The sequence below is a fragment of the Hemiscyllium ocellatum genome, chromosome 39 (genome assembly GCF_020745735.1).
Source record: "Hemiscyllium ocellatum isolate sHemOce1 chromosome 39, sHemOce1.pat.X.cur, whole genome shotgun sequence".
In the NCBI taxonomy this organism is placed as follows: Eukaryota; Metazoa; Chordata; class Chondrichthyes; order Orectolobiformes; family Hemiscylliidae; genus Hemiscyllium; species Hemiscyllium ocellatum.
This window is the reverse complement of record NC_083439.1, coordinates 10,519,543-10,532,332: the sequence shown is the minus strand read 5'-3', so window position 1 is coordinate 10,532,332 and position 12,790 is coordinate 10,519,543. Positions and strand designations below refer to the sequence as shown.

Sequence of the window (12,790 nt, the reverse complement as noted above, 5' to 3'; positions counted from 1 at the left end):
GCACTGCATATAAATGTTCAAGCAGAGATTTGTTACAATGATTAAGACGCAAAGGGAAGAGTGAAGGAGAGTGAACAGATAGTTGGATTTTTTGTTTTCCATTTCAGTCTCTGGAACCTCCACTTGAACCCTGTTCTCCCAATCTACAACTGGTTTGACACATTGAACTGACAGGAAGAAAACAGGAGAGATTACAAAGTGCAGTGACAAGTCAAGAGACTGGGTAGAGAGATGGAAAATGCACTTCAGATTTGTTTAATCTGAACGAGGTTTTAGAAAGGGAGAAGGTGTAAATATATATATTTAATTGGCAGATTATCAACAGAGAAGATAGCAGAGAAAACCAGATACAAGTTCTGAAAATAATGGAACAGCAGGTAGAAGTACTGCAAGAAAATAAAATTTGCGGTTTTGAGATACAATTGCAAGGAAATAATGTTACATTACAGATAAAGCATTTGATAATTCTATCATGAAAAATATATTGTAGCCATGGAATACATAACAAATTCACTAGAATGACATGAGGGTGAGCACAATATTAATTAAATTTAGAGAGTCAACTAACTGAACAAACATCACTATGTGGAAGATCAAACAGAAATGGATTGAACTTATTTCTCTTGTCACAATATTATATTTAATAGTTCAGCAACAAGGGGCTAAAATCCAAAATAAGTCCTATAAGGGAAAAAAAGTGGAGATTTTAAGAAAAGTTTTATTTCTCCAGACCAAGAACCAACAGAAAGTGATTAAAATCAATATATCAACTTGGCTCAATTGTAGCACACTTGTTTGAGATTGTAAGATCAAGATCCTTTCCAAAATTTGAATGTATAATCTTAAGTTGGATCTTGAGTGCAGCATTTATCCTATGCATGGCTCATTAAAGCAAGGCTCAAACAGACATCAGCATTCCTGTAATGCTATCTGAAAAAGAACAGGGAGATCTCCTAACATCTGAGCCAGGTTTACAACCTCAAAACAACACTTAGATGATTAGTTATTTAAATATTTGTTATAGCCGATCATGCACAAAATAGATATTGCCTGTGCTTACAAAGTGACTGAAATTCATGAGTTATTCTATGAACATTAAGTACCTAGATACGATAAAAGAAAAGATCAGTTTGAGACACCGTTGAAATCAATGTCATTTAAAAGAAAAATTAGAAAATCAAGAATGTTGCATTGAAATGTTAGGAAATTAACAAAAGTAAATTAAGAGTAGATCAATTCTGCAGAGATTCTAGCACTAGCATAAAGAGAGAACGGAAGGAGGACTTTCAACCCAAACTTTCTATAAGTTAATCAAAAGAAACCTGCTCCGGACACCGTCTGACTTGCTAAGATGGTGCACAAGATAAGCAATGGAATGCCATTTTCTCGGTTTTCCCAAACATACAAATACCTAGTCACCTAAATTGGATGATATTCTCCTACAACACATCCAAAATCTAAATCTGAACAGCACAACCTATAATACTACAATATTACATATTACAAATACTAACATGTCAGCTGGTAATTCTATTGCATTGTTATCTCTTGGGTCAGTGGACATGGACTTATTCCTAAAAATATGATTTCCGTTCATAAACTTGCTTTGTTATCGTGGCAACAAAAGCTGCTTCCTGAACCAAGTGTTAACCTTGACTCACAGGTAGCATAATCCACCTAGTTTAATATAATCTACAAAACCAATTTCAATTGATCAAGATCCTTTAGCACAGTAACACATCCCTGAGCTAATCATATGCCATGATCTCGCAAAACTTGACAGCAAGTTCCAAAGGAGACTGGATGATAAGCTTAAAGAGGTAGATTTTAAAAAGCAAGCTCAACAAGTGGGGTGCAGATATGAAGAGATTTCAGGAAGGGATTTCAGCACTTCAGACACTGACCACTGGGGAAAGAAGATGGCGTAATGGTTATGTAGGAGACCAGTAGTGAGACCCAGGCTAATGGTCTGCGGGCATGATGGGCTCAAATCCTACCATGGCAGCTGGAAGCTGAAACAGTGATCATGAAATGATCAATTTTTCTAATCCTTCATCTGATTCACTAATGTCTCTTTAGAGAAGGAAAACTGCCTCATGTAATTAAATCTTAAATAAAAAGCTAGCCTAATGGCCACAAGTTGGAGTAAAAACATGTCTTGTTTCCTAATTCCCTTTAGGATTTCTTGGTCTAACCTATGTGCGACTCTGGACCCACAGCATTGCTATTGATTCCAAACTGCCCCTCTGATGTGCTTTAGGCAGCCCCTTTGTTCAAGGGACAGGAGGCAAAGTGTTGACCTAGCCAGCAATACTCACATCTTATGAAGGAATAAAAGCAAAGGCACATTCAAGAATGGTGGTGAGAAAAAGAAGATGGGGTCAGAGTTGTAAGAAGGCACAATTTCAGAATGTTATAGGATTGGGAACTGATATATGAAGGGAAAAAGCTATGAAGAGATTTTTTCACAGAACATGAGCACAACTGGGCCAGCATTTACAGTATTATCCATCCCTAATTACCCAAAGGGCATTTAAGAATCAACCACAATGCTGTGGGACTAGAATCACATGGCAATGGCCAATTTACTTTCCTAAAGGCAATGGGTGAATGAGACTTTTTTTTACAATGATACAGTTGCCATTAGGCTAGCTTTTTTCAAAAATGGATTCAAATCTCAGATTTTTTTGAATGTCCCAAAACATTAGCCTGTGGTTCTGGAATACTCATTGCGTGACATCATGACACTGCCATCTCCCCCAAAACAAACATTGTTGTTCCCTAAAAGCATGATGCAATATAATAAGCCAAATTGATTTTACATGCCACAGAAGGGTAGATATTTTTAAAAATCTCCACAATGACATCTTTCTTTTTCAAGTAGAAAAAAATCACTGCTCTTAAATAGCCGAGCTTCATGTTTAATTTAAATATTAGCTGACCATTTCAATGAAAATAGCATCAATAGCCAAGCTGTGTCCACAAACAATTATGTTGTAACAGGGCTCAGAGGTCATCAATAAAGCAATGTACAGTCATACATTCATACAGCACCGGAACAGACCCGCCCATCCCCAACCAGATATCCCAATCTGACCATGTTCCATTTGCAAGTATTTGGGATATATCCCTCCAAACCAATTCATGTACCAATCCGGATCCCTTTCAAATGTTGTAATTGTAGTAGCCTCTACTACTTCCAATGACAGCTCATTCCATACATGCACTTACCTAGTGCAGGGAAAATGTTGTCCCTTAGGTCCCTTTTAAATCTTTCCCCTCTCACCTTTAACCCATGCCCACCACCCCCCCCAACCCACAAAGAAAAAGACCTTGGCTATTGATCCTATCCACGCGCCCCCATGATTTTATAAACCTCCAAGATTACCCCTCAGCCTCCCACACTCCAGGGAAAATGCCCAGCTGGCACAACCTCTCCAGTCCCAACAATATCCTTGTAAAGCTTTTCTCCATCCTCTCAAGTTTAACAACATCCTTCCTATAGAATGCAACGAGATATCCCAGTACCTATACTCAATGTTCTGACCAATGAAGGCAATGCACCAATGCCTTCCTCACCACCCTGTCTACCTGTGATTCCACTTTCAAGGAACTATACACCTGAATCCCTTTGTTCGGCAACACACTTCACAACCCTACCAATTAGCTGTACAAGTCCTGCCCTTGTTTGCTGTACCAAATGCAACATCTCAAAATTTTCTAAATTAATCTCCAACTGCCACTCCTTGGCCCACCTGATCAAGGTCCCATTATACTCCGAGATAATCTCCTTCACTGTCCACTACACCACCTTTATTGGTGTCACCTGCAAACTTACTAACCATGCCTCCTATATTCATATCTAAAATCATGCATATAAAATGACAGAAAGCAATTGATCAGGCAACACTAATCCATGATACACCGCTGGTCAAAGGCAGTAAGTCCAAAAAGCAACCTTCTACCACCCATCTCTGTCTCCTATCAAGTCAATATTGTATCCAATTGGCTCATTCACCCAGATCCTCGTGATCTCACCTTACTAACCAGATGAGGAACTTTATCCAAGGCATTGCTGAAGTCGTAATAAACATCGAATACAAATCTTATTTTTCTCTACTCCCTTGCCACATTCAAATGAATTTGACAGCAACATATCAGGTTTTAAAAAAAAATTCTTGTGGATTGAACACAGAAGTTGAGACACCCCCTAGCTGGTACAGCCACAGACTCTTCCGAAGCTGAAAGGTAACACCTGCTCAGCAAATGAACTTCTACAGCTCACTTATATCCATGAACGAAAAAGGAAAGCAACGATAAATCTGAAGTGGTGCACTGCATAATCAAGATTGAAATGCTCAACATATTACCACTTCTAGGATTAAGAGGTCCAAGCCTTGCAATGTAACTTTTGTTATATAATTCATTGACAAATTGCAACAGGCTGATAACTCTGGGCTTTACATCCATTTACAAAAAATGTAAATGAAATCATTTACATGGAGTTCTGGATGGGTTTCTGAAATAAAACACAGGGCATGCTGTACAATAATTCACATGGACCCTCGTTAAATGTCCCAACATTTTTATCAGGGGTCATAGTGTGAATCTGAGTTGGTCAGCAAGCAGTATGAACACCTCAAAATGATCAGGCAAGTCATATTCAACTGATGTTTCTGCTCATTTAAGGCAGTTATATCAACTGACATGGATTTAAAGGAAAGCTCTAAATTTCTCATTTTTGAACAAGGGGAATACTTGGTGCATTTTTGCAAGTTGATCGCACAATACATAAGATGTCTTTGCATTGTTAGCTAACAGCTTCACAGGAAGACTCCTTCGGCAGAGTCAGAAGAAAATAAACTAACATTTTTAACTTTAGTTTTACAAAATTAATAGAAGGGTTAGACTCAACCAAATAGGACAAGTAAACTGAAAACAATTAAAATGCAAAATCAGCAATACTGGATGTAGGTTCATTTTCAGACATTTCATCACCATACTAGGTAACATGGTGACAAAATGTCTGAAAACGAACCTTCCAGCTCAGCGAGTAAACCTACATCCAGAACCTCAACCTGAGCTACAAATCTTCTCAAAACTCATCAGCAATACTGCAAGTATTTGAGAAACTTAATGAGTTTATTTTATCAAACCAACAGATGTTTCACCAAGTATTTTTATCTCCTCAATATGGTATCCAACAAGCATATAGATGAATTAGATCAGGGAAACTTACCATTCTGTCCTATTTTGGATTTGCTTCTCGATTCAAATCTGAAAGCAAGCTGAATGGGCCTGCAGACAATGGCGCTAGTACATACAACTCCAAAGTACTGCATTAGGATATCTTCGGTATTCTCTTCATGCTACAATTTAGAGAAAAAAGTAACAAATAAACTTTCATGAACTAGAATATATCATAGCTGATTATAAGCAATTCTTTACTTTCCGAAAATATTTTTACATTAGTTCATGCCTTTCATGGACAAATGACTTTAATGCTGATAAAGCGACAGCTAAAATTGAAATTTTAATAATTATAGACTAATCACACTTCAAGCCACTGATTCACAAAAAAACCTCTTGAACACGTCACTTATTACCAAAAAGAGCAAGAGACTTATTTGTTGGTAGAAAATTAAAAAAAAGGAGTTTTGAAACTCACTGTACAGGATGAGCACCAAGGCCGAGACTAAATTGTTACTAACAGTAAGATGTTACTAACAAGACTGATAAAGCAAATTCAATGGATGTAGCATTCTGATTTTTGGAAAGTTTTTGATAAGGAACACCACAAGAGATTCATTAGCAAAATTAAAGACAAGGAACAAGATTAACAATTGGTGAACAGGCAGAAAACAAAATGTAGGAAAATGGACTTGATTCCAGGATGGTAGGAGTGTCTTTTGAAGACAGTTTGGGCCAAGTGGGTCTGTATTTCCTAGAATTTCAAAGAGAAATAGGTGATCTAATTGAAATCTAGAAAACACAAACAGATAGGCAGACCTATCCCTTAGTTCATGAGTCCAGAACCAGGAAACAAAATTTAAAAATGTAGGGAGTGCCATTTAGGACTGAGAGGAGTAGAAACTTTTACAATATTGAGAATCTTTGGAATTCCGTATTCCAGTGGGCAATGGATGCTACTCAATCTTTCAGAATGCTTAGGGAGTAATAGATTTCTGATTATCAATGGCATAAAAGATTATGGGAATAATGTAAATAAAAGACATTCAAGTGATCAGCCATGATCAGATTAAACAGTGAAAGAGGCTTGTTGAGCTAACTGGCTTGCTCGATTTACATGTTACAAAAGAAAAAGGCAAAGCCATAATGTGGAAATAGCAAGTTTAAAAGCATCGACAAAACTAATATTGATGGAGGATGGATGGGATAAGAGGAAGAAAGAAGGAAGTCTGTCACAGAGGATTCGTGAAAATTGGAGAAAAGAGTTGATCAGACAACATTTTCTTTTATCAAGTTTTGAAGTACCAAAGAGTTGTTAGAGAAGACAACTCAGATACTGGAAATCTTAAAAAAAAATAGTATTTCTACACCTTTTAAAATCTTCAGAACATCCAAAAGTGCTTTAAAGCCAAACCAATTAGCTTTTGAATTGCAGTCTCTTTTGGTAAGTCAACAAATTTAAGGGTTACTGAAAAGCTACACTGGGCATAAAAGCAGAAAGATACTTTCCTTGAAGCAGTTTTAGTGAAGGAAAGAAAATGATACATTTCATTTGAAATACCAGGAGAAAGGCCACACGTGTTTATGAAGTGGAATAAGGACAAAGGATAGAACTGAAGGCAGGAAAGGTGAACAAATGATCAGGGCTGTAAGAAATAAAGAAACTTTTCCTCACTGGAGAAAATAATGAGGAAAATGTCATAGCTGTACTCAAGTTCATGAAGATAATTAATACTCAACCACTTAACCTGAGCATTGGGTGATCAGTGCAGATTGCTACCCTTGAAGTTTTATGCTGTTATTATAAAGTGGAACCATTAGTGAAAAAAAAAAGAAATGGAGAGGTTGGATGCCAAGAGGAACAAGTCAGCAATGTGAAAAATAACTAAAAAGATGGACAGAAATAAAACTACGGGTTGACTAAAACAAAAAAAAATCAAAGTTGAACCATCGATCACAGAAGACCAATATTTGACAGAAAATCAACTATTCATGATTGCAGCTTTGGCAAGAGAGCATGCAATTTTAACCTAAATAAAAACAAGTAATAGTGAAACACAGCAAGAACTTAATCCTGAAAGAAATAATGGTACTTGATATATTGATACTTTTTCTTCTCAGATGCTGCCAGACTGGCTGAATTTCTCCAAGACTGTTTTGATTTAAAATCGGTCATCTGCTGTATTTTGCATTTATAGAGTTATAAATGGTTTAAAATTATATATTTCTTTAATCTGTAACATAGACTGACTACTCTGCCCTAGTTTAAAGTTCTCAAAAATTATAAAGTTGATGAAATGACTACACTGAAGTCTACATTCAGATTAGGCCAAGAAATACAAAAATTAATTATATTCTAAGAATTAATAATAGCATCCATTAAATTTTTAACTTAAAATAATGGGACATTTTCAAGAACAAGATGACAAGTTTTCTAGGGACTATTTATTCCCAAAATAAATACTCGTTTCTGGTAAGAAAATTGTACAAGATGGATATGAGTACTCCACAGAAATGCATGTATCAGCCAAGGTCAATTCTTCACCTTTTGGCAAATAAATGCACATTATTTTAAAATGTATGTGCCAGCTTGAACAATGAAAAACCTTCTCAACTAAAACTCTAGCCACCACACTGATGCCCAGAACAAGAAATGAACATTTTTGAGGCTAACAAAAACCCTATTAACGGCACATTATTAGAAACTGTCTACTTTGCAATAAATTGGATCAACATTAGATGAAAACCAGGACTATGAAAAATCCATTTTAACCAGAATACATACTGGAATACTGAAGGAGGAATTATTTGAGACAAATATTTCAAAATGTAACCAGGAACTGGAAAGAAATGCTGCATTTTTTTTAAACAAAGGACTGTAGACAAGTGAACAGTTCTTACTTAGATATTTTCAGAAAGCAAGAGATGCTCTGTATTTAGGTAGTAACGAATGCATTAAGCTTGCTGAGGATTTTAGAACTGTCCTGGTTTACCTTGCATTGAGAAATGGTCTAAAAGTGGCAACACTAATTAGGAGGCTTGGTATGGAATAGAGTTTTGGAAGTAAAACAGGAAATTCCTTTATCTTGATAGGTATCTCTCCCATAAAATACTAACATTAGCAAATCATCCATCTTATTTTGGGCCAAGCTGCCGAATTATCCAAAACAGCATCAGCATTTGTTTCATTGTATGTTACATCACTGAATCCATTTGAGAAAGGGTGTTTTAGCAATAAAAATGTTTACTGTAATTAAGTATAATTTTTGAAAATGTACAATGAAAAAGCACATAAATTCTGAATTTGAAGAAACCAAACATTGCTCTAAAACTAAACTTTGAAAGCTTGTCCCACATTAAGGATTCAGTATTAGAAGGGGGGGAAAGACTTTCACTCACCAGTTCATATCCAGTGCGACCTTGGCACTGAAAATACACTTCCCCCTGTGGGCCAATATGATGTTGCAGTCTTTCCCAATCTATGGGACCAAGGGCCAGCAGGTCTGCAACCTGTTTATCTTTACAGTACACTCGTGCAACTGCAGTTCCATCCTCGACAGTAACGCTGCAATAAAACAGTTTCCAGTATAAGATGGTCACAAAAATCCAAGTCACAGCCTGCTTTGTTACCAAAATACCCTTTACCAAATTCAAATCTTTATACCCAGAAAGATAATTTATTTGAGAAGGAAAACAGGAGGCAGAACAGGAAATGCTTAACAGTTTATTTTAGAAGAAACACCCTGCATCAAAATTCAAGAGGCATGTTAAGAGTTTTGCACATCGACATGATTCCAATTTCAATTTTTCTTGATTCTGTTCATTTATCATCATCTGCAACGGGATTTCCAAAATTCACATTTTAATCGGTAGCTTCAGAAATTGGTTGCAGCACGGGAAAGCAAACTATCGAACCTATGACATCAGCTAAAAAAGGTGGTGTTGGTGGTGGGGTGGGGGTGGAGGTGATATTGCAAAGGTGGCGAGTAAAGCATTAAAGCATTATGCTTAGGAGTTATTAATGTGGTTTGAAACTCAGTTCACAGTGGAAAAATTCAATAAGAGTTGTGCACTTTCAGGTGAAGCTTCAGCAAGATTGAGGCAAGACTGAAGAATCAAGCATAGACTTTCTAACAGGGAACTGCTAGGATGGCCTAAATCTTACCAACTGGTTTATAAAAGAACGAACTCATCAACGACTGTGGGTCATACAGTAAACTGAACATCTTAGTCACAAATTGAAATTAGTTAGTAGAGCAGTATTTTGTCAGCATACACAAACCTGAACGTAAATACATCTACACACAGCCACACAAGACTGTAGTCTTGAGTTAAATGAGATTTGGCTGTATGGATATAGAACAATGACTGATTTCAGGAAATAGCACAGCAACACTGGGACAGGGATCAGTGAACCTGCTCCTCGGATGCTGCCTGACCTGCTGTGCTTTTCCAGCACCATTCTAATCTAGACTCTGGTTTCCAGCATCTGCAGTCCTTGCTTTTACCTCAGTGAAGTTACAGGCTATCAGTATTTGAGTAAAGAATAGCCAAAAGAGAAAAGACTGCAGCTGTTGATTGCAAAATGCGTAGTTCCAAAACAAAAAGATATCATGCATATGATCTGTCACACAGACTTAATCTTGATAACTGATCATTGCACACAGTTGTGGGCGCTGCATAAATTCAGTTGATAGAGACACTGATATACAATTGTTTGGATAGTCCAAAATCAGACAAAGGGAAAGGAGGTTGGAACTGAGTGACAGTTGGAGGACAAAGTCAGCAATAAGTTTTGAAGGTAGTTGGGTGACCACACCAATTTTAAAATAGCAAAGATTGGGAGTAGCTTAGTGGTAAGGAGGTAGGCCCCATGAGAGTTAAAAGGTTAATGAGTATTCTAGCAGAGAGGTTAAGATGCTCCAAGGCCAGAGGTAGGCAGCATTACAAGCTGAACGTTTAATTAAAACAAAAGAACATCCATCCTCATTTCATTTGATCCCTGCACAATCCATTTGTTGGTACATCTTGGCTCCCAAGTCACTACAAAACAGATACCTACATGCTCAAGGAAGTACATTAAAACCTATTACAGAAAGCCGATTAAGAGCTTGTTTTGCCATTTTCATGTTGCAAAAAGCTCATTTTAACAGTCTGAAAATTGTAGCTGTTCAGTAATTCAGTCAAACTTTTAACAATGACAATTTTATACCAATTCGCAGCTTTATCCTCCTCAGGTACATACTTGCATTCAGCCATATTGAATGTGCTACTCACCAATAAATGTCATAAAGTTAGCACTGTTAAGAAGAAACATATTAAAGTAGTATCACTATTGCTGCATGGAACCCAATTCAACAGCATGATTTTGACAGGAGACAACAGTTGACAAAGAGGAGACTGTGTTTGCAATATTATATTGGGGCAGTCATTTCTTTGCCCACTTAATTAGAAAAGTCAGCATTAAAATGAAATAACTGCCATAAATGGCTTTATATTGACAAGTCACAGAACAAAACTAGATCAAAAGGTAGCTTTTCAGAATTTCTGTGAAGAAACAATGTGATGCCCATTGCCACAGTGAAATCACCAATGAATTAAGATGGGGGAATTAAAAAAAAAGTAAATGAGAGAAAATTGAATCCTGATGCCAAGTTTGAGATTTAAAATGTTGGTGGAAGATAGCTAGTGTTCCACAAATTCAAGGTGTGCAAAAGGACAGACGGTAATATGATAAATTTTACAACTCAACATGATTACAAGGAGAAGTCTAAAGATGAAGTATTTACAGGTGTGTTAATTCCTGACAAATCAAAGATGTCAAACTATAAAAGTTAGCTATCTCAGATAAGTAGTATCATTATTGTTCACATGCTGTAGTGCAAATAAATGACACATAGTTCCTAATCAAAGAAAGACCATGTGGAAAAAGAAGATCCAGAAGGTGGATAGTACAAGTTTGAAAGGGGATGGAGTGAATATTACTAATTTTGCCATTAAGAAATAGCTCTCAAAAAAAAAGTCAAGTCCACTGTATAAAGCACAGAGCAAATCTAAATGTGCTAATGAAATGAATCTTTGACTCTTTTGTGGTAAAAAGCATTACAATTTGCATACCTATTGCAGTGCTTCAACATTGCTGATTGAGCCAACATTTATTGGCCTTCATTAGTTCCTTCAAGCCTCCTTGAAACACTCAAGTTTGCATGCTGCAGACTTCATACTAGTTTGTACAATGAGTGGCTCGCTATACCATTTCAGAGGGCAGTTAAGAGGTAAACACATTGTTTTGCCTCTGGAATCACATGGAGGCCAGACCAGGCAAGAATGAGACAAATAAGAGACATTACCAGATGGGTACTTTTGGTCATAATTCAACACATCTACTGAATTCAAATTTCACTATCTGCCGAGGCAGGATTTGAACCCAGGTCTCTAAAATGTTGGCTGAGTTTCTGGATTAATAATCTAGCAATAATACCACTAAGCTGCCGCCTCCCATCATAGCAATTGGAGTAATATCTGATAAGTTAAAAATCATAGATCACTGGGATAAGTATAATTCAAAACATTTTGAATTACTCCTCTGCCTTTGATTATTTTTCAATGTGAAAAGTGTACTAGGACTTACTTTTTGTAAGAACAGATAACTGTGCCCCAGACAGAACACATTCAGCTTTGCTTATTTGCTTTGTCAATTCTTTGCAATAAAGTGCTGAATGATTACTGAAATGACCAATGTCCAACCCTTGATGCTTACCTTGCATTAGCACGAAATATAGCAACTGCAGACGGACATGGCCCAGAACTTCTTGTGCACTTGCCCTGAGCACAGAAATCACAAGTTACGACAGTTATTTTTTGGAAGTGTTATGTACAAGACTTCACTTTTGAGAAAAATGCAAATGATCTTTTTACTTCCAAATTTGTTACATCTGCACACTTTACAGTTCACAGTGAAGCACAGGAAATATAAAAATATCCAAATCTATCACAATCACAGCTTTTACTTTCACTTCATATTTTGATGCCCTCAACTATTTAATTCTTTTCTTTGTGGTGGAAGAGTTTGGATCTGTGATTTGTATCATTGCATATGTCCATAACTAGCACTGCACATTTTCTTATACTGATGAGATCATTTCCAGAGCATTCTGGTACAGGTTGTTCTGGTATAACACGCTTTTCAATGTGAATTGGCTAGAACTCTATTGACAAATTGTGGACGCTGTTTGGGGGGTATAACAATTTTCTACAGCGAGGTTGCAGAGGAAAGCAACCGTCGCATTATACCAGAAAACACCCTGTAAATAAAATCCCAGTGATACTTTCACTTTATCTAGATATGTCCAAACAGATAGAGTCAGTTACAAAATGTCTGAGCTATGTAGAATCACATAGTAGCCCAGCATAATCTAGTTACAGAATATTATTTTTAAAAAGTTTATAGGATCTGCCTAGTACAAGACAAGTTAACATTGTGGCTGGAAATCATTTATAAATGAGTTAATTTATATCTTTTGACTTAAAAAGATGCAGACAGTCCTATTTTCTCCTCCATATCATATTCTGACCCAAGCTGCAATGTGGATGCTTATAA

The 12,790-nt window shown here is 36.7% G+C and overlaps 1 protein-coding gene across 1 annotated transcript in view; it reads right to left on the bottom strand.

Annotated features, from left to right (window-relative positions):
* The window catches only part of ctc1 (CTS telomere maintenance complex component 1), a 78,323-nt gene that overhangs the window by 5,894 nt on the left and 59,639 nt on the right, over positions 1 to 12,790 (bottom strand). Inside the window, exons 21-23 of the mRNA XM_060853173.1 lie at positions 11,951 to 12,015; positions 8,590 to 8,755; positions 5,240 to 5,369 (exon numbers count right to left, since the gene is read on the bottom strand). Of these exons, the coding sequence (XP_060709156.1) occupies positions 5,240 to 5,369; positions 8,590 to 8,755; positions 11,951 to 12,015 (361 nt within the window). The remainder of the gene's footprint in view (positions 1 to 5,239; positions 5,370 to 8,589; positions 8,756 to 11,950; positions 12,016 to 12,790) is intronic.